The 20970-nt window shown below is 35.9% G+C and overlaps 1 protein-coding gene across 1 annotated transcript; it reads left to right on the forward strand.

Moving 5' to 3' along the window:
• The first annotated feature begins 8286 nt into the window (after window positions 1-8286).
• RELL1 (RELT-like 1) lies at window positions 8287-19210 on the forward strand. Its single transcript, XM_010022777.1, has 6 exons — window positions 8287-8506; window positions 10251-10322; window positions 11664-11721; window positions 14299-14538; window positions 15305-15492; window positions 18976-19210. The coding sequence occupies exons 1-5, from the start codon at window positions 8401-8403 to the stop codon at window positions 15483-15485; spliced, it is 657 nt and encodes a 218-aa protein (XP_010021079.1). The 5' UTR covers window positions 8287-8400; the 3' UTR covers window positions 15486-15492; window positions 18976-19210.
• The last annotated feature ends 1760 nt before the right edge of the window (window positions 19211-20970 follow it).

The following is a 20970-nucleotide window of genomic DNA, read 5'->3' on the forward strand; positions in this document are numbered from 1 at the left end:
TGATTTATTAGATTTGGTCTTCCTTTTTGGTTCCTAACAATATCTATATGGGAGTGTAGAAATTGCTACGGTTTAAAGTTGCTGAGGGTTATGTGCCATATACAGTAATGCTTTTAGCTATAGTTTGTTTGCCATTACATATGAGATGGCTCCTCCCTGAGAGGCCTACTGCAAAAATTGCCAGCAGTCACAATTTTTGTGGTCACTTCAGTGGGCCAAAGACTCTCTAATTGTAAGCAGGCTCCAGCCTGAGGTGCTGTGAAACACTTGCAGTTTTATGGTTATGAACACAATGCTGGGTGGCAAAAATGTTGTTGGATATTACATTCAGGTAGGCCATCCCTGGGACTTGCTACATGCATCTTGCTAGTAGTGTTCTCTACGTGCAATTAGTAAGAGCTTTAAAGAACCAGGGTCGATCCTTCTGCTTACTTTATTGAGATACTGCTTTTGACAAATCTGATGAAGGTTTTGAGGTCTGTTCTTAGTAGCAAATCTTAACCTTGCTTAACCTCTAAGGCAATTGGCAGTACTGTTGTTAGTTGTCAGTGTGTTCTTTCATCATGTGGCTTCCTTTTTCTCATCAGACTTCCTGCTTATTTCACTTCTGGCTGTAGGTTCTGATTACTACAGAGAAGCTAGAAGTTCAGCGGAATTTACAAACTTGTTGAATGTTCCTCTTCAGTGATAGGTGTTTTTCCTTTGTTACTCAGTTTATGCATATTCCCTAAAGTACAATTTCCTTGAACAATAGGCCAGCAAATGGTAGGCAATAGGTTTTCTTCACTGAAGAGCTTTTTTCCTCTAGAAAATAAACTTTTTTTAAACTTGTTCTTTGCTGCCTTTTCTAGTTTGCCTGGTCTTTTCTGTAGCTACCACCTTACTAGTAAGGCAGAGAAGCCCAAACATTTTCTAAATGTCTTTGCGCTTGTTCTGGGAGGTGATATATTTTGACTTCTGATTGAAACTGCATGGTCTTTCATCTGCTTAGGTATGCGTAGGCAATTTGACTGTAGTGTCCAGAACAGAAAAATACTGTTTAAATCAGATAACTTTAAAAAAGTACATTTAATTCCAAATTGCAGCAAACTGTTCTGGCTAAATTTACTATCATTAAAATAACTAAACCCTTGTATTAAATCAGTACATAATTACCATCAGAGTTCTAAATAAATTCACTGCTAAGCACTTGAATTAAGAGTCTGAAAAAATGAAGTGAGACTTTGATAACAGAAACCTCTACTGCAGCGCTAGTAGAAGGCTTTATTTTATATCTAAATAAGTTGAATGTACTGAATGAAAATAAATAGCTGGTTTAGAGCTTCTTTCTTTTAAGAAAGTGTCCACCACTTCTGAAATACCAAAGGACATAATCTGGCCGTTTCTGGCATTTAATTAATGTCATTAAAACTCCATTACCTTAGTAAGTTTTTAAAAATAAAGTTTTCTTAAATTCTTGAGAATGAGATATTTAGTATGTATGTTGGAAGTTTAGCTAATCAACGAGTTTTATTTTTATGCCTGAATTTAAAAGGGCGTAATTTAAAATAAAGTATTTCTTTAAATGATACTTAAGGTGAATACTTTCAGTCCAAGTGTACCTCCATCCATCTTAGGTGTTCAGTCTGGAGGTAAGAAGTGTCTTCATAGTTTAATGCAGTTCAAAGTCTGCTTCCCTTAGAGCCAGAAGGAGATGATGCACTAGGTATGATCATCGAATGCTTCTTCCTTTCAGGGTGAGCTGAGGTTGCGGGTGCCTGACTATTCCTCCTTGTGGCCTTGCCAGCTTAAGTGGTTCTTTGGCTGTGCTCCTTAAACAGTGTGTAGGTCCTCATGGTGAATTGAGCTAGAAGTGATCCAGGAATGGAAGGAAGAAAAAGAGAAGAAAACGTAACCAAAAGTCCACCCAAGCAAACTGTGTTCTGTCTAAATTACATTGAACATTGAGTGATTGCTCTTTTTCCACAGGTGAGTGAACTGGCACATTGGTGGTGGGGAGGGAGGTAAACACCTAAGCTGATATTGCTACTGAGACATATTTTGCAGCTGTGCTTAGCTGAGATATTTGAGCAGATCATATACCATATCCGAATATTTAATTTGTGTTGTACTTAAATAGGTTGTACATTGACCACGTTTAATTTCTTTAAATATTCATTAAGGCCAACAATAGTTTGTTCCGTATACTCTGAGATTGATAGCTACGTTTCACTTTTGTGCCTGAAAGCAGGAAATACGATCCTGTAACTTCTTGAATGTTATAGAGAAGATAGTGAATGAGTAGGTACTTACTTTTAGCAGGTAGATTGCTAGAACAATCAAACTCTAAAATGTAAACAAAGTTCTATAAAAGGCATGCCATAAGGAATAAATAGCCTGGGTGTAATGGGCAAAATCCAGAGTAACCAAATAGGATTCTTTATCAGTAGAGCATAGAGCTTACATCATTGTTTATGGGTTCCTTTCTGTAAATTAAACAATACAAAACCAGCTGGAATGTGCTTGAAGTAATCAGCTAGATGTAGATTATGCTTTAGTATAGGAGAATTAGAAAAATAAGTAGAATGCATTATTTTAATGAGTTATATTGCTTATATAACAACTAACCAGGTTTGATCTTTGTTACAAAAATTATTTATTTTTCAAGAATCTGAGTTCTTTATGCAATCATAAATATTTCTAGAGATTTCTTATGTGCTTTATGAAAAGCTTGAGAATTGCCTATTTAGATCAATACTAAAGGCAAAGCTTTGACATAACTGGCCTCATGTTGGGGAGGTTCTGGTGATGGTGCCAAGTATGAAATCTTTTCAAGTACCTGCAGCTAAAACCAAGGAAAGAGTAATTCTGTAACTGCAGATATCAGTACAACAGAATCTGATATTGTGGTAATAGATACTAAAGGAGGAATTGTTCTGACCCTCCATTTGTAGTGAGAAAGAAAATAGGTGTGGAGTGCAAGCTGCTGTCTTTGCAGGATCTTTAGCCATACTTGGCAGAGAGTTGTCTAGGTACAGTTAATCCTGCTTTTTGACAGTGGGATGAAGTGTGATGACTTTTCTAAATAGCTCCCATCTCTCTTTTCTGTGAGTTTATAAAACTTTCTCTAAAGTTTGTCACAGAGAAATACCTTTGCTTACATGGTCTGCATCTCACTTATCACAGCCTTCAAGATACTGTAGTCTTGGAATATTTTTGTGGTCAATCATTATTTTACTGATATGGAGGGAATACAGTTCTTAAGAGGAATGTTAATAGATATGTCAAGGCCACGTAAAAATTGCAGTTTAATGCGGGATGAAATACTCATTAATGTGCTAACATTTTCCTCATATATTCTGTTTCATAAAGGTGCTGCAAAAATTTTTTGAGCCATTGCTGAGATGAAAGAACACTATGTCAGACTAGTACTGATTAGAACCAGTGTAAAAAACATTTTTGAGGCTGATTGTCCTTATATTTACTTTTTAGGTGAAGATTAAGTAAAAGCAGCAATATTCAGGTTCAGTACCTAAGACATACTCATTTTTAAGCAAACAAGAGTTCATAGGATCTGAATTAGTAGCAATTTGTGGCAAAAGTGCGGTTTTAAGTGTTGCTTTAAATGTGCTGAATATTGCTTCTAAATCTTTTTATTTAGATCACATCTTTAAGTAATTTTAATATGTAGACTGGTATACAATGACAGGTATATAAAAATGCCAGGACAGCAAATCACCAAAGCAAATTAATTTCTATAGGAATTGACTAGAGTCAAGGAAGATTGCTATGGGCCAAACTTGTCATTAAAAACCATTGTGAAGCAACATCAAACATCGTGAGAATGAGGTAGACTATCAGGTCTGTTAATAAGCATAATATGCCTCTGGGGAAGAAGAATAGGGAACATATCATGAATGATGTAGCTGTGACTTGGGAAATAAAATATATTGCTCATTAACTAGGCAAGCCTTGGTTTTGCATTATGTTGTAACTGCTGAGGTTTTTGAGGGCAGACGTCTTGTTGTGTTTAGGGTGTTTGATAGTGAAAGCTGAGTGCTGCACTCTGCTTATAAGATTGCAAAGTACTTGATACAGCTAATTACTTCTGGGATATTTTTTTGTTTGCTTTTGGTGAATTTTTACACCTGAACATAAAACGAGTGTCATCAAGCACTTTATGGGCTTTCTGTAAGTTATGTATATTATTAATATTACTGATTTAATGTTTTACTAGTACAATATCTTGAAAAGTTGTTTATCTTGTTGAATTTTAATGGGAGAACTAGGTTTTTATGTAACTACAACTGAAGAAAAATCACATAGTCTAACCTACCTAGTCTGGTATGTTGGAGTATCTCTGCAAATGCATTTTTAAATTGGAAAAAAAACTTTTGAGTATGTCTTCCTGCCTAGTTCAGAAGGTCTTTAAATCTTAATCCAAGTAGTGGGCTAAACTATGCTACAGAGTATTCACTTGATAAACTAAGAGTTTTTTTCAACATGCTTCTGTCAGGAAAAAAAAAATAACAGTATAGGCACAGTTCTGTCTTTTTTTTTTTTTAATTTTATTTTTTTATTTTAACTTATATAGGTTGCATCTGTCATTCGAGAAGTTGTCCAGATTATCATCACCTTTTAACTGCAGATTAGATTGTAGTTGATAAGATTTTTCTCATTGGTGTTTCAAGTGGCAGTCAATGAGCGGAAGTAGTAAATCCTGAAACAGATCATGTAGCTAGAAAAAGAAAACTAAAACCAAAGGAACTCAAACCATGCAAGCATTTACAGGTGCTATGTATTAGGCAGGCTGGAAATATGAACCTGAGGAGTTTCTGATTGTTTACTTTTTTTGGAGGGTGGGGATGGTATTTAGCAATTGCATTGATCTTTGGATTGCAACATTCAGCGATGATCCATGTTTCTGAAGATGTGATGCATCTCTGTCACTGGAGTTGCTTGTGAACTTGATATTGGCTCAAGTTTATATAGAATTTTTTATTGTTTGCGGTGAACATTTAATAGTATTTGGGATTCATTTTCCAATTGCCTTTGTATAATTTTTCTTCTGATTGTATGCAGCTTTGAATCAGATTTGTATTGTAAATTGTATGTATGTTTTCAGTGGCTGCGTCAAGCCACAATGACATTATGCTGCTTTAAACGCATAATTAATAGTCCTGTCCTTATTTTTGGAGCATACTCTGAGACTGTGGCTCCATGTTACCACAACTACTTTAGGGAAGCTTGTTCTAGATGTATTAGTCTATCCTTGCTCATGGTTGTTTATTCCCCCCACTTCAGTTTATTCAGTGTCTTGATTGTCTTGATAGAGCAGTTTGACAAACCACAGGTTATACTGATTCAGTACAATAAATGCTTAGGAACTGAAGACTTTTTGAGGTGTTGTTTTCTTAAACCATGGTCATCTTGGTAATCCAGTTTAAAACTGTTTGCAGGGCTACAGTCTGTGAGGAGCACAGCCAGTGGGGTAGCAGAGGAGTGAAGGGACCTTTTAAAGCCACTTAGCATTTGGAGAAATGTAGTGAACCATAACTTAGAGAGTCTGAAACATGAACCTTTAGCCATGTGGTGAGGTCCACTTGCTCTAGGTTTGAAGTGGATATTTTACCTACCATGGTTGTGGAGAAAATACTGAAATATGTTATTTGTTTGGGGAACGAATACCACTCTTGCCATGGAGAGAGGTAGAAAGCTGAAAGTCAAGTCGGATTCATCTCATTGCCCTTCCACCCGTTAGCTTGAGTAGTGAGTGGCTGTTGATGTCTTAGAAATAGTGTAGTAGGTCTCCCATCCATTCTTAAAATGGATAATGTGCAAGCAAAATCCAAAGCATCAGCCTATTTTTGTCTTCTGTTTGAACCTGAAGGGTGCTTTCTGAGTTTGTGATGTATACTGTTTAAGTTGGATTTCTTGGATTTGGAGATGTAGTCATCAAAATAACACTACTCTGGTATGATGGCTTTTCTCCTGCCTGCAAAATAAATTAAGGTACTTTGCTTAAGTGGGGAACTTTGTACCTGTTGCTAACTTGATGAGTTAGGAAAAAAAAAATAACCTATTTTATTTTGGTAAATGAAACTGTGAATTATAAATTCATAGAAAGCAAGTAACGAGTGTGTAAGATCAACTTTCTCAGTTATATGATTGTGTCCATTACCCTTTCCTGTATCTTGTTTTCTTGTAGTGTAAAACAGTTGCAGCCTTAAAGTGTTAAATTGTATATATTGCTCAGTTGTCCTACTCAGGCATAAATTAAAGCTTCTAAAGGTCACTTATCTAGTAGATCCTGCATACAGTTATCTGTAGGATTGCTGGCCTCTCTTGTAAGTGAACAGCTTTCTCTTTTGTATTTGGGAGCAACCTAGACCATCTGGCTTTGTCCAAAGCAAACATCCTGAGATTTTGTTTTAACATTTAGCCTTGAGATCTGTTCAGTAGCTTGTTTGCATTTCTTACCATTTTTCTTCATTTCTAATTTATTTAGAAAACTAGTTTAGAGAAATGCTTAACACACCTTTTCTTCTTTTGCTAATTGTGGTTTTATAAATTGTTATTTCAAAGAAGTTCCAGTGTTTTTTCACTTTGAGCAAGTCTTGTGTACTACTTACTACTGAACTAACAATTCAAGCCTGTCCTGAAAAATTCAGCAATACTTTAAAAATAAAAGACTCAGTGTTTTGATATAAAAATACGTAGGATAAATACCTAACTACAGTTTTAAAATAATTTTCTTACCTGTTTGTCACCTTACTGGTATTTTCTACAACTTAGTTATACAGCCAATGCAGTAGGGGTGTTTGTGAAATAATAGTCTTCCAGTAATTTTTTGGAGGCTTCAATTAGTTGTTTTGGTTTTTTTTTTTAAGGGAGGGATTTGATTGTTCTAGACATTTCTGTTCTGAAAGCATCACTGTCATAAATGGTTTTCTAATGAATCTTCACTCCTTCAACCAGTTTGATTAATGGACCGGCTGTGAATTGCCCTATTTTCTATTGGTCATCTTTTTTGTCATTTTTTTCTTACTCCAAAACCCCTGTTTTCAGCTGAAATGGGAGAGAATAACAGATGGTAGAAATACAGGAATATTCTTGCATGTTGGAAGAGTGATATTTAAATCTCTATTATGTGGGTGGGGAGTGTGTATAAACTCTAGAGGCTCAGAAGGAATTTTGGGTATGCAAACATGTATTTTTGGATCTCTAGGAAGAAACTTAACTCAATCCCAGCTGAAACCAGGACAAACTAAACAGTTGAACTTGTGTACCTTTTTATTTAATATATGAGAAGGTACTGAGATTTTAACTTATCTGGGTATATTAGACATGAAAGTGGGCAATTACTGGAACAGGTGGCACAGAAATGTTGTAAAAAGTCCATCCTTCCGGTGGAGCTTAGCTGAGCAACCTCATCTAATCAGATCCACTCTTAGCATCATTTAGACTAATGAACTTCAAAGGTCCCTTCTAATGTAAATATTCTGTATTTCTGATAGTCCAAAACCCCAATCTATAACATGGAATATGCATCTGTTAAATTCGGCATTTAATTGAATCAAAAATGCTTAATTGTGAGTATAAAGTTAGTGTGTACCAGTGCTGCAACTTAGATTCTTTGCAAACAAAAGGTAAAGCCTCTTTCTCATCCTGTTTCAAGGTTAAATACAAAATGGTTTCCGAATCTTAAACAAGGGAAAATGAGCCTATCTTATGCTGATGAGTAATTTTTTTTTTTTTCTTTCGTGCTGTGAAATCCCACTATTGAGAAAAACATCAAGGTATTTCTCTCACACCTGATGATACTTCTTTGCAAGGGTCAATACAAAATCCTGTACTTGCATATCAGGAAGGAATCCATATTCTTTTTTTTTTTTTTTTTTTAGCTATTTTTCATGAACTTAAGACTGGAGAAATGGTACTGCATTTTCCTCCCTGGGTGGTGTCACACTTCCGTGAAATGTGCGAGCCCTTTTCTGAGCTTACAAGCCTATCAGGCTAGAATATTGTTTGTTCTTCACTGTTATATTGAAGAAGTATCATGTGAGGGTTTTATACCTTAGATATCTTGTAATCATGTTATGAAGAGGGAATATCTACTCTTACGGGTGTGACTTCTCAGCCAGTGGAGTATGTGTTGCCCATTCAGGTCATCACAGGGGGTACATCACATTGATGCTATGGGGATTTGGTCATGCTTGCAATTTTCTAAATGCTTTGAAGTGATTTACAGAGTATAGTAATAACTGTTTATTCATTTGTGTAGGTAATGGAGAGTTTTTCCAGTTTTTGTCAAGCAATGACTTACAGACAACTACTTTGACAACTAAAACTGATGGCAGTGATGGCAAGGCTGAACACCTAGAGTATATTGCCTTTGCATTGGTTCCTGTTTTCTTCATCATGGGTCTCTTGGGGATCCTCATCTGTCATGTCCTTAAGAAAAAAGGGTATCGTTGTACAACAGAGGCTGAACAAGTAGAAGAAGAAAAGCTTGATGAAAAAATAGGTAATCGACAAGTCTAGCAACTTACTATTTCTCTACATTACAGCTACTATGGAATAATTTATTGTGAGACTTCTGTCATTTCTCTGTTTATATTTGACATCAAAACAATATTAAGAAAATATTTTTGTTACCATTATACGTCTGCTGGGTTTTGATCTTTGCCAGTTAAAACTTGGAGTGTTCCAATTTCCCATGCAAGTTCTCTAACATCAGTTAAGGACTTACAGAGGGATCAAAGTATCCAGTACATCTGTTTGCAGCTGTACACTGCAGTTGGAGTCACCAGATTGCTTTTCTGCATTCCACATGCTGTTAGCAACAAAATCTTATTATGCATAATCTTATCTGAGGAGGGACAAAACCCCCTGCCGCATGAAGCCTAAAATCTTAGTTTTGTGTTTAGCAGTCTTTAGCATCTTCCATCTCATTATAAAACAGCCTTTGGACTGACTGTCTACTTTCTGTTGTATGTAATGTGTGCTGCTTATAATTTTTTCTTGAAGATACTTCCTTTTATTCTAATATTTATTTGTTTGTGCTTTTATTTTTATGGTTCCTTATTCCCATCTACTCTTACTTGAAAACAAAACAAGAAAAGAATGCTATCCCTTGGGAAGGGCTATAGTAAGCCACTATAGCATTTGGCTAAGTAAATATAAGTGTCAAGTCACTTGTAAATACTTTGGGCTTCTTCCTTTCTCCTAATTAATTACTGTCAGTAGGTTCATAATAAGTGCAAATTACAGTGGCTGTGTGGTGCAATAATGATGTGTTAGCATGTTCTTAAGCAGTTACTGCCTGGGGCATGCATGTAGTGAGTGGGACAGGCTGATCTGTTAGTTCACCTGTTTGGTAACAGCAAGGTGAGTAGTCATGAAAGGGGGATAACTTCTAGGTCTTTGGGGAAGAAGCTCAAAGTTGCCTGTATTAGAATGAAGATGAAGCATGGGTACAGACATGTTGAAGCCCCTAATTTACTACTACTGAGACAGATTTAGGGTCTCACCTATCAAATTTGCCTCAATCCTGTGATACTTTTTTTTTTTTATTTTTTTTTATTTTTTAAAGCTAGTCATAATTATTGGAAAGGGTGGAAAGTGTAGAGCTGTGCCTCCTCATAGTTCTGTTTCTTTCCCCCATCTTTCTTTGCCTTCTGAAGTTTTCCCGGGGAAGCTTCCAGTATTGCTAATAGGTGCAATTGATTCCAGAAGTATCGTAAGGTTTCTTTCTTAAATTCCTTGCTCCTGTAGTCATATGAGAATTTTTTAATTAAAAAAATCATACATGGTGAAAAGCTTAAATTGAATCCCTCTTATACTAGAAGCTGATAATACCTATTTTAAAATAATGACTTGAGACAGATTAATGATTTTGTTTGTTTCCCCTCCTTATTGTTAAGATGAAAAATACTACTGTCTTGTCTCCTCCTTACTGGATAGAGTTTTGACATATGCTTTTGAAAATTCAAGTTTATTCGAGTTGTTCAAGTCTTAAATTAATGTGTTAGAGCTGATGTCTAGACTCCATAAACTTGTGTTTGTATTTTTTCCTGAATAAGGACTAAAAAGCCTTCTCTAAGCTTTCTCTCCAAAGTGACAATAGATCTTGTCTATCTTTTGAAGTAGTTTCTTCTGGTATTTACTTTGGTTTTGGCTTGGGGTCTTTTTGTTTTTACTTTGTTTTAAAATAACTCACTTGATTTGGAAGGCCAACATATTGATAACATATTTATTTCCTTGCACAGAAATGAATGAAACAATACATGAGAATAGCGACACTGTGGGACAGATTGTTAACTACATTATGAAAAATGAAGGTATAGTATGGTGATGTTCAAGCTGAGTGATGGTGTTCTGTATTTTTTTTTTTCACATATGCTGAAGTATGGTATGTTCATGTGTTTTTATTTAATAACCATTTTGTACATGCTTACCTACTTGAGACTGCCTTTAGAAGGCAGTAACTTCAAACAAAATAGGAAAGTTTTTTGCTTACCTGAGAATTATTTTGTATGGTAAGTTTGGTTCATGCATTTATTGATACTTTAACTATTTGGGTGTTCAATTTTTTTGGTTCATCCTTTTGTTTGTGAAAGAAAAGCTCAAGGTTGCTTTCTTAGTGGCAATGTTTAAAGCATGTGGAAATGTTTGTTTTGACCAAATTAAACTTTTTGTCTTGAAATGATTTTTGCAGCTGTTGTCTGATGAAAAGTTTGTGCATAACTGAGGCAATAAGGTATACTAGCACTAATTTTGAATTTTGGTGTCTTCATGTCCTGTGTGTGCAGAATAAAGGAAAAAGAAGATGATATGACTGCAAAAATAAAATCACAGTTAAGCAGCCCATGGAATGCTTGCTTAGTTCAGAACTTACTTGCCCAGTAGAAGAAACATTTAGGAGATTGCATGTTTTTATAGCACAAGGACCTGCAGCCTTTTAGTCTTATATTTGTATAAATTGAAGTTCTCTGAAGCATTGAGCTAGCTTTGGATTACTTTCGAATGAAGACTAGTCCTCTGGAAAAGTTGTATTTTTGGGTTGGTTTGTGGGGTTTTTGTTTGTTTGTTTGTTCGGTTGGTTTTTTTAACTGTCAAGGCTTTGAGTTTGTGTATTTTTCCTGGAGGTTGGGGTTAGGTGTAGCCCATATGTTTTTTAGAATATGTGAGTAATTGGTTATTCTTGGCTGATAATTAATTTGCTTTGTAGGGCTCAATTAAACCAGTGTTTTTCATCTGAAGTTGCTTTATATATATATATACACACACACACCACATACATACATACATTATATATATATATATACACACACACACATATATATGAGGTGATGATAATCCTGTGGTCAAATGGATGTTTTAAACTTTTCAGAGCCCTTGTCTGGGAGTGTTGTGCACATGGCTGTGTTACATGACTTGACTGAGGCAGAGCTTTGAGTGCAATATGAACAGTACTTTTAGTAGCTCATGTTAAGAAAATCACATAGAACTATATTAATTTTTTTTTTCCATAATTTTCTCTCATGCCTTCTTGGAGATATGCATGATGCAGTCATCCTTCTTCTAGATGAAGTTTCTTTGAGGACCTTTAATTTTACTGTTTGCTTTTTCTGAAGTTAGAGCTGTGCACTTCTGAAGAGTTCTGTTTATTCTCATTGCAGCAAATGCTGATGTGTTAAAGGCCATGGTAGCAGATAGCAGTGTCTTTGAACCTGAAAGGTAATTACTCACCTTCTTAATGCATGTTTCCTGAGGCAACAAAAAATGTACTCTTTCCAAGGATTTTATTTCCTGAGGACATCAGTTCCTTGACTTGCCAGCTGATAATACATTGATTTCTGTTGATTTACGTTGATTGTGGTGTCTCTGAGTCACTAAGTTTTAATGTACGCCCTGGGTTAGTAACTGGCTCTTCTGGTTATGTGTTGTAGGTGTATGATACGGATATATTGCTTTTTGGGTTAAGTATTTACAGAGGCTGCAATACTTGTTTACTTCACAGTGAAGTTACCTACAATTTGGCTTAGTCCAAAGTTACTGTGATTTGAAAGAACATAAGCAGCACTTGTTTCTTTTGTATGGATACTAATTTGAAATAGACATCTGTGTCTCCTGGTTTAATTTTTTCTTTATAATCATGGTAATATACATTGGCTGACCCACCTCTTACTTTTTTCACTACACATTTAGAGAATTACGTAGAGAAAGTAGTTCATCCCTTGAGCTGCAGATGCATCGTTTATGTATATCTGTACATAAGTACCTTTAATCAATACCTGTACTACTCTACTTTTCATATGTAACCCTGTGTTCATGTTAAAGGTAGAGAAGATGAAAGTTCAAGCAGTACTGTGTTGCTAACAAAATAAGTGGGAGTGTGTAGCTTTAGCAAGACAAAGAGTTGAGTATGCAGCCACTTAAACTGGTAAACCACCTGTTTAATGCCAAGAGGCTTGGTTATCATAGGAAAAAAAATGAACTCAAAGAGTTATTCTCAAGTATAGGAATTATTTTTAAACTTATGGTGCAGCAGAAATATTTGAATTTAACTCAGTCTTTTTGCATAGGTATGTGTGATGTTATTTTGGGAATTTTAACTGTTGTTTCAGTGGTGAATTAAAATACAAAAGGTAAAGGGAAGGGGAAAATGATTATGTAATTTCTGATGGATACTCCTAAAGCTTTAGTAACCCAAGTGCAAATCTACTGTATTTCTTTCTAAGTTTGATGCACTATGAAACATTTCCTAATGATAAGAAAAGTAATGGCTACGTAAATCTTCACTTCTGCTACTTAAAGCCATTAGTTCCTGTCTTTGCTTCAGATGTTGGACAGATTTCCCTTAATAGCATTCTTTTATACATTTGAAGACCATTAAATGTCTCCTGTCAATATTTTTGTTCTGAAAATAAGCAAGCAACTCCTGTCTTTTGCAGCATATTTTATTTCTTTTAATTTGTTTACCTGTTCTCTTTTGGAGTCTCTTCAGTTTGTTAGTATTTTTCTTGAAGTAACAGTTCCAAAACTGGATGGAATGATCAGCTGAGGCATGATTAATGCTGAGTAATGTAACTTTAGGTTCGCAGGTTATACTCCTGTTATTTCCACTGTGAAAATTCTCCTTTTGAGCAACAACGTCATATGATTCACATTCAGCTTGTGATCTTCACCTTCTTTTTCTGCAGAATGATCCTCTGGCTAGATCCTTTGTAATCTGGGTTTGTAAAGCTTTTCTGCTGAAGCACTGAATTTTGTTTTGTCCTTCCTTCAATACAGCCAGTATTTTCAATAAGATTTATGTATGTGTGAATGTGTCTTTCATACACATGCTCTCTTCTGATCATCCTTATTTCTCATTTCTCAGTTACACTGTAACTGTCCTCTACAGTTACTATGGGTGACCCAAGGTTTATGGGTACTTTAGTTATTCTTCTGTTCCATTACACAAGGAACTATTTAAAACACTGAATATCATCAGGACCAGAATAACCACATTAGTATGCCTTTCCAGTTTCATGGTAAGCTACTGATCTGTAACTTCCTGGTATTTCTGTTGGTTTTTTTTAAACAAGGTGTGCTACCTTACGCTACAGAAACTTCACCTTTAATGCAGAGAAGCTTGCTTTAGGAGAATGTGTTGCAATACAGCATCAAAATTGATGCTGAAGTAAAAAAAAAAAAGTGCATCTTCTGGTTTCTCTATATACTACCTGTTTTTCTGCTTTAGAAGAAAATGGGATAGAATCAGATGTTCTTAATAAATACCTCTTGGTGGTTATACTGCTTTTTCTTTCTTTCAAGGTACTTTAAGAAAAAAATAAGTTTTTCTGAAGCTTAAGCTGAATTGTCCGAGTCCTTTTCTCTTCAGGGTAGTCAATTTTGCCTCCTTGCAATGTTGTAGGACAATGCTCTTTTGTGATTTCTTGGATATACTGTAACAAGTCTAAAATAGTTTCCATAGTTCTCCAAGTGTGAATTTAATCAGGTGATTATATGTCTTCATGAGTATAACTTCAGGTAAACTGTTCTCTTTTAGCCTGATACTTCTACATTTCCTTTTCTTTTCTGTTAGTTACCTTAACCACATTACTGCAGCTGAATTAATTAATGGAAGTGATTTTAACTGCAAAAATAGGATATTGGAGGAAGCATTAAACCAGACATCCTCACAAATAAACTGTCCCTGAAAAAAGCTAGTTATTCACAGACATAACTGAAGGTTGTATCTTACTCTTCCTTTTTAAGAAACAGGATGTTATAGTAAACCTTAAATTTCCTTTATACTTTTTCCTACAGCCCTTTATCTCCTACCTCTCCTGGGAGTCCTACAAGTCCAGGATCTCCTTTGTCACCTGGTGTTGTTCCATTTAAACACAGCTGCAAAGGCCATCACTTCCATACTGTTGGAGGAGCAATAGAACAGGATGTTTGTACTCGTTGTAGCCACAAACGATGGCACCTCATAAAGCCGGCTCACAAATCTAAAGAGCACAGAAGAAGTCGTATTGGGGAAGTTACAGTCCTTTCTGTGGGAAGGTAAGAGTTAGATCATTTTATTGTATACTTTTCTTAAGGAGATACAGTGGTGTGTGTTGGATCAGGTATCTGTTGATTCTATGCTGTTTATAGCATCAGTGATCGTTTTTTGTAACCCTGCTACTATTAGACTGAAGTTATTTCTGGAAGAAGTAAACATGGGGTGGTGTTTTTATACGGGTTTTTTTTTTTCTTTTGTTTTGGGATTTGGTTTTGGTTGTTTTTTGGTTGTATGTTTTTTTTTTCTTTTTTTTTTTTTTTCTCTGAAACTATGTAAATAGATGGGGATTTACTGTGGATATAAATCCAAAGCTATTTCTGTATTGATATTGGCTAAAACGAAACAAGGATTGCACACTAATAAATTCCTCTGTTTCTGAATTTGATGTTTTTCAAGTAAGTGTGAGCTATAGAAACCACTTCATTCTGTTTCATTGTTTTTAATTCCTAGCTTATGTTGTAGTTGTCTTAGAAAATTACTCTTCTGAGAAGTACTATGTAATCTGTGGATTCTACTTGAAAACACAATTCCCAGAGAAAATGTGATTTAGCAGTAGTGAGTATTAAAGTACATACAGGTAATAGGAAGGAAGATTGTATCTTACTCTTCCTTTTTAAGCTTTGATTGCTTTGAAGTGAAGCTGGTCCCATGTGGGTGTTGGCTCTGATGGTCTTGGAGACCTGAAAACATGTTCCTGTCCTTACACTGGGTACTGAGCACAATCTAACTAATCTGAGGAATGAATCTTTCTTTTGCCTGCCTCAGATTTAGAGTCACAAAAGTGGAGCACAAATCAAATTCCAAAGAACGGAAAAGCTTGATGTCTGTTACCGGTGTGGAGAGTATCAATGGTGAAATGCCTGCCACACCTGTGAAACAGGAGGAGACTGAGGTGCCTGCCACACCTGTGAAACAGGAGATGCGAGAGAGGAGAAGCTCGGAGTAAACTGCAGGTAAGAAACAGTGGAAACTCATGCTGAAAGTTGTATGTTGTCAAATAACTGAAGGTAATTGATAAAGAGAAATGCAATTGAAAATGTATCAGTTCTGTGTGAAAATTCACCTTTCAATTTAAAAAGCTTCTACAGAAGTTTGCAAAAATGGTATTTGCTTCCTCAGTTAATGATAAGTTTGTAAAGGCTTAATTATCCACCAACTTCTTATATAATTGTTTATTTAGACTTTTTAATGAGAATAGATGTTGAAATAAAAACTCTTTGTGGAGGATTGCATCAGTGGTCCAAGAAATTAAACATCTGCATATTAATTCTTGCAATAAATGATGGTTCAGATTTAGTGGCAATGTGCTTATTACCCAGAAGAAACAAATGCTGCTGACAGCCGCATCCCTGGAATAACTTAAGTGCTTCTTTCCTTATGGTTGCTGCCTTGTACTGTGCGCTTTTATGTAACTGACTGCTTACAAGGTACTTCTCTGATAGATCAGTGAAGCTTTGGCTAATAAGAATGGAGACACATGAAAATGCTCGAATCAGAGGAATCTGGGTAGGTTACTAAGTCAGGAGGCTGGGGTTTTCTTGTGCGTCATCAAAGTTCAGTGAATTGCTCGAGGTACCCCATTAAGCATGTCAATGTGTCCAGCATGGCTTTGGAATGCACCCCTGACTGGTTTGGGGGTTTTTTGTTTGTTTTTTTCTTTGGTAACAGTTGGGGGAAAAAAACCCTGTAAGTCAATGTGGTTTGTTTCTAACTGATGGCACAGTGACTTGATCATCTGAAGGGGTAAGGTGATTTTACATAAAGGTAATTCAAATACAGAGCTTTCCCTTTGGGAAGAAAGGGATTCTGGGGTGGCAAAGGCAATGGATTTGAAGACATTGAACAAAGTGCACAGTGCCAAATTCTCTGTATGCTGAGAGAGCGGATCCAAGTCATGTTGTGTCAGCGCAGTCCATTTCAAACTCTTAGTAACTTCAGATATGATGAAAACGCATAAGTGGAAATTGTGCATGTTTAAAAATTTAACAAGACCCAAACCCCCTTGAGTGTCTTGAGGTTAAATTCTGAAAAGCCAAGGTTTGGAATGTGGTCTTTTATTTATATCTGGTTTTTATTCATTAAGAAGACATTCTGTAATTGTATCAATTAAGAAAGGAAGACAAAGTAGAGACCTGGTATGCAATGGGATACTTCCTCCCAACCATTATTGGCAGCACAGTTATGACTGTTGAACTCAGGAGAGTATATTTGTCTGGACTCTGTGCCTTGTCATTACATTATACCCAATTTTTTTGAACCACTGTCACAGAGGAAGAAAAACTTGGAGATGTGGTATGTTACCAAATGTTGAAAAGGGTGTGGAGTGTAATGAAGTAAATTCTTTTTTCGCTCAGTGGGTAAGAAGGTAAATAGTGAGCTAATTTGTAAGGAGGTGGAATTGAGGTTTCAAAAATTAAGGAGCTGAAATAAGCTGGCCTATCTTTATTGCTGGACATTTGTAAGACCAGACTGGACAAATTCTTGTCAAAGCCAGTGTAAATACAGCTGCCTTGGAGGTAGGTAGCTGTAAGGATGGCTGGGTTTTCTGTTTCTGCTTTTTGTTCTTCAGCAAATTTTGGCAAATCATAGATTTCTAGTGGCTGCTGACCTATTGCTACTCTGTAATCTGTGAAGGATCTACAGATGTCAGTGAAAGACAAACTACTCTTACTTTCTGATTCAGAATTATGTTCTGGTGCTCAGCAGTCTTTTGTTGATGTCCTTTCTTTTTCCTCTCTTCCTTTTTTAAAAATCAATATTAACTAAATGCAAGAAATAACCTCTTCCTTCACTGGCTGCATTTGCATTTTCATGCCTAGCTAATTGTTTTGTTAGTCCTGTGACCATTCTTTTCTGTATCTCTAAATTTAGCATGGTCAGACTATTCATAATACAATTTTTTACTTAGACTACTTATAGCCTCTTTAAACATTCGAAATAGAAAGAAAAGGGCATGTATGAAAATAAAGTTAATTCCAGTGCACTTTAACATAGAAAAAAGGAAGTAATAATCTTCTTAAGTGACTCTAAAAATGTTTTGTAGTCCAGTTTTCTTTCTAATTTGTTCTCTCCTAAATAAAAAAATTATTCCCTGTAATTACCTAAAAGTTATTCTCTAAATTTAAACCATTACTACTTTAATCTAAAAATAAGCTGTTCTCTAGGGAGATATGATAGTATAGCTATAAAAAAAATTAAATGTCCATCTATGGCAGCTTTTTATTGTAGAACCTCCCTTAGGATTAAAGTATTGCCCTTACTGAAAACAAATGTTCTAATAGCAGAATCTCTTGTAAAGGTCTTTCCAGTCCAAGAAAGCTATTTTGTAAATCATCTGGGAAACTTGCCAGGCTTGTTTGATGTGCACTACAAAAAAATAAACAGATCTTGCTTGAAAGACTGTGACTCTGTTCCTTAGCATGGCTCTAGATTAGTTTTTGTCCACTGCTGTGAAAAGCTGTTCACATATAAACAGGTAGTAGTTAGACCTTTATTACTTATTTCAGACTGCTGATAAATCATTATAGCTTAATTTACAGAAACTGAAAAGATAAGTAGCATTTAAGACTTCTGTACCCTCAGCCAATAAATTTGTTATAGAAAGCATATAGTTTTGGAGAATTTGGCTCAGATCTTCAGATGCAGAGGAAGAAGGCAAACACAAATGTGTGTTTAACTGTTGACAGAAAAGGTTTGTTCCAGTGTTTTGAGGCAGTAGGTTTGTGCTTTGTGGCCTGACTTTAACTCATGTTACTTGAGAGTTCCTGTATGAAATGGAATTCCTGAATTGGACAGTACATGAATGACATAATATTGCTGGTTGCTTGTGTTCACTGCTGCTTTTGAGTTCAGGGTTTGTTTTTTTTCCCCTAAACCAACATGTTCTCAAGTATTTTCTTAGTGACCTCTATGGTATTTCAGCTTATCCTAGTTCTTGGTGGCTGTGGCATTTGAATCTGTAGCATGTCTTCTCCATGTCTCCAAGGTCCATGTTCTCAGAGGACTCCCTTTAATCAGTTAATTTTATTTAGAATATGCTTAGTGGCACATGAAGTACAGCTGATGGTTGAAGTCAGAATTTTGAGTTGAGCTCTTGAACATCCATTGTAAGCTGCGGGTAAACAAAGAGTACTGATGCAGTGAAGCTATGTAACATCTTTCATTCCTAGTATCCTTTCAAAGTTGTGTGTGCTTTGCACTGTGATGTGACTTGTCAGTTTGTCCATGTATTTGTCTATCATTTTAATGAGTACCAGCTAAATTTTCAGTTCTGTTCATTTCCTTTAGGATTTCAGATGCTAAACTTGCAATGCATGGCAACCATTTCATGTGATTGTGGCGTTTTTTCCCATTTCGGAGCATCTGCTAACTTTTGAATTGTGGTACGTTCATTCTAAAACTTAATTTTCTTATTTATACATATTCTTCTCTTGCAGGTGGAACTTTTAGAAGAAGCTTGTTTGCTAGCACTTTGGAGAAAACTGAAAACTCCCAAGAGAAGCATACTATTTAAGGAAATTTATTTATGGCACTGTTGCATTTTACAAGTTCTGTGGTGGCATCCATGCAAGGGTAAACACTTACTAATTTTACTGGTGAAAAGCCATTAAGATTTAAACACTTAAATATTGTTGACCTGTGTGGACCTCATATCAAATGTTGGGCTTCATCTTGGAGAGAAAACCTAAGGTTTTGGACAGGAAAGGTAAAAGCCTTATCAAATCTTAAATTTCTTTTTTGTACTTAGACAAGCATTTTTTACATGTAATATGATTACCCTATGGATAAACTGTGTTCACCCTTTGAGTCCCTTTGGATTTTTCTCCTTTGTTCTGCCCCTCAAGAATTGACAAGTGTTTGCTGAAGATAAAAGCAAGCCTTTGGAAGATGAAAATACTCTTTTAATCTAACCACTAGTAGCCAAGCAAAACATACAGGGAGATAATTATGTCAGCCAAAATCTGCATGTGCCTTTAGTACATAAGCCCTTGGACTCTGAAGGTTACTTCATATTAGAGTGGTTCAGTTATATGCAGATGTTAAATTGTTTTCTTCCTCTTCCTTACCTGGCCCTTACTACTTGACATAGGCTGAGGAGCATTTTTTTCTACGTAGTTGTGTAAGCTCCTGGGAGGGTTACTTTCCTCAAGGCCACTTGTTTTCCCGTTTTCTTGTACCTACTTGCTTGTACTTGAAAAATGCCTAATAGTTCTGCCTTTCTTTTTTTTTTTTTTTTATCCGCAAGTTCCTAAGTAAGCTAAGGCAACATATTTCAACCATTAGATAAGGATATGGAATATTTGGCATTAAAAATTTTCTGGAGTATATACTAAAGTACTTCAGAGTGGCTTTATGGGACTGACAGTAGCTTTTTTTCATTGGCACTGAAATCTTGAGCCAGTGTCACTGCCTTCATATTTTAAGTGTGACTTACTGCTAAAAATACCAGTGATGGTTTTGTGATATTAATTCTTTGTGTCAACTTATCATGATTTATACTTTGTCCTGTTACTTGTTACGTGGAGGCAAATCTTTGCAATACTTCAGCAAACCTTGCTGTGTAATAGAAACTGAAAAATATAATTTGTTCTGAGTGCCTAAGAATATAAGTTCTAATGTAATGTATTTTAGTAGAGATTGCACTATATTCTGAGAACTATAAAGTAATTTTATGAACTCAATTAAAATCAGTGTTTGTATTGAAATTGATTTATTTTAAATTAATACTTTCAATCCTTTTAGTCCAAGTGCTCTAAACTGTGTTTCTCCTTCAGATCTGAGAATTGGGTTTCTTCATCAGTTTACACAGTGTTAACAATCAATGTCTTATTGCTTATGTGTTAGATAGTCCCATGTCTTCGCAGGAAACATAAAGTTTATTTCACTCTTGCTGAAAGCATGTGTTGCAGATGGTCTTCTACTTGTATCCATGAGATACTATCTGGACTTCATAGAGTCATAGAATGGTTTGGGTTGGAAGGAACCTTAAAGGTCATCTAGTTCAAACCTCCCTGAAATGGGCAGGGACATCCTCCACCATACCATGTTGCTCAAAGCCCCATCCAGCGTGGTCTTGAACACTTCCATGGATGGGCATCCACATCTTCTCTGGGCAACTGTTCCAATGCCTCACCACCCTCACGGTAAAGAATTTCTTCCCAAAGTCTAATCTAAACCTTCTCTGTCAGCTTAAAACCATTCCCCTTCATTCAGTCACTACATGCCCTTTTAAAAAGTTCCTCTCCAGCATTCTGATAGGCCTCTTTAGGTACTTGAAGATTGCAATAAGATCTCCCCAGAGCCTTCTCTCTTCCAGGCTGAACAAGCCAAACTCTGTCTTCATAGCAGAGGTGCTCCACCCCCTCTAATCATCTTCATGGCTTCCTCTGGACTCTCTCTGACTGGTCCACATCTATCTTGTGTTGGGGGCC

The sequence above is a fragment of the Nestor notabilis genome, unplaced genomic scaffold, assembly GCF_000696875.1.
Source record: "Nestor notabilis isolate BGI_N333 unplaced genomic scaffold, ASM69687v1 scaffold16099, whole genome shotgun sequence".
NCBI lineage: Eukaryota > Metazoa > Chordata > Aves > Psittaciformes > Psittacidae > Nestor > Nestor notabilis.

What these genes read in the sequence shown, in the direction of transcription:
- RELL1 (XM_010022777.1), top strand. Translation starts at nt 8,401, where the DNA reads ATGGGTCTCTTGGGGATCCTCATCTGTCATGTCCTTAAGAAAAAAGGG. An exon ending in AGTGTCTTTGAACCTGAAAG is followed by an intron (nt 11,722 to 14,298) that starts GTAATTACTCAC and finishes TTTTTCCTACAG; the next exon opens with CCCTTTATCTCCTACCTCTC. An exon ending in ACAGTCCTTTCTGTGGGAAG is followed by an intron (nt 14,539 to 15,304) that starts GTAAGAGTTAGA and finishes TGCCTGCCTCAG; the next exon opens with ATTTAGAGTCACAAAAGTGG.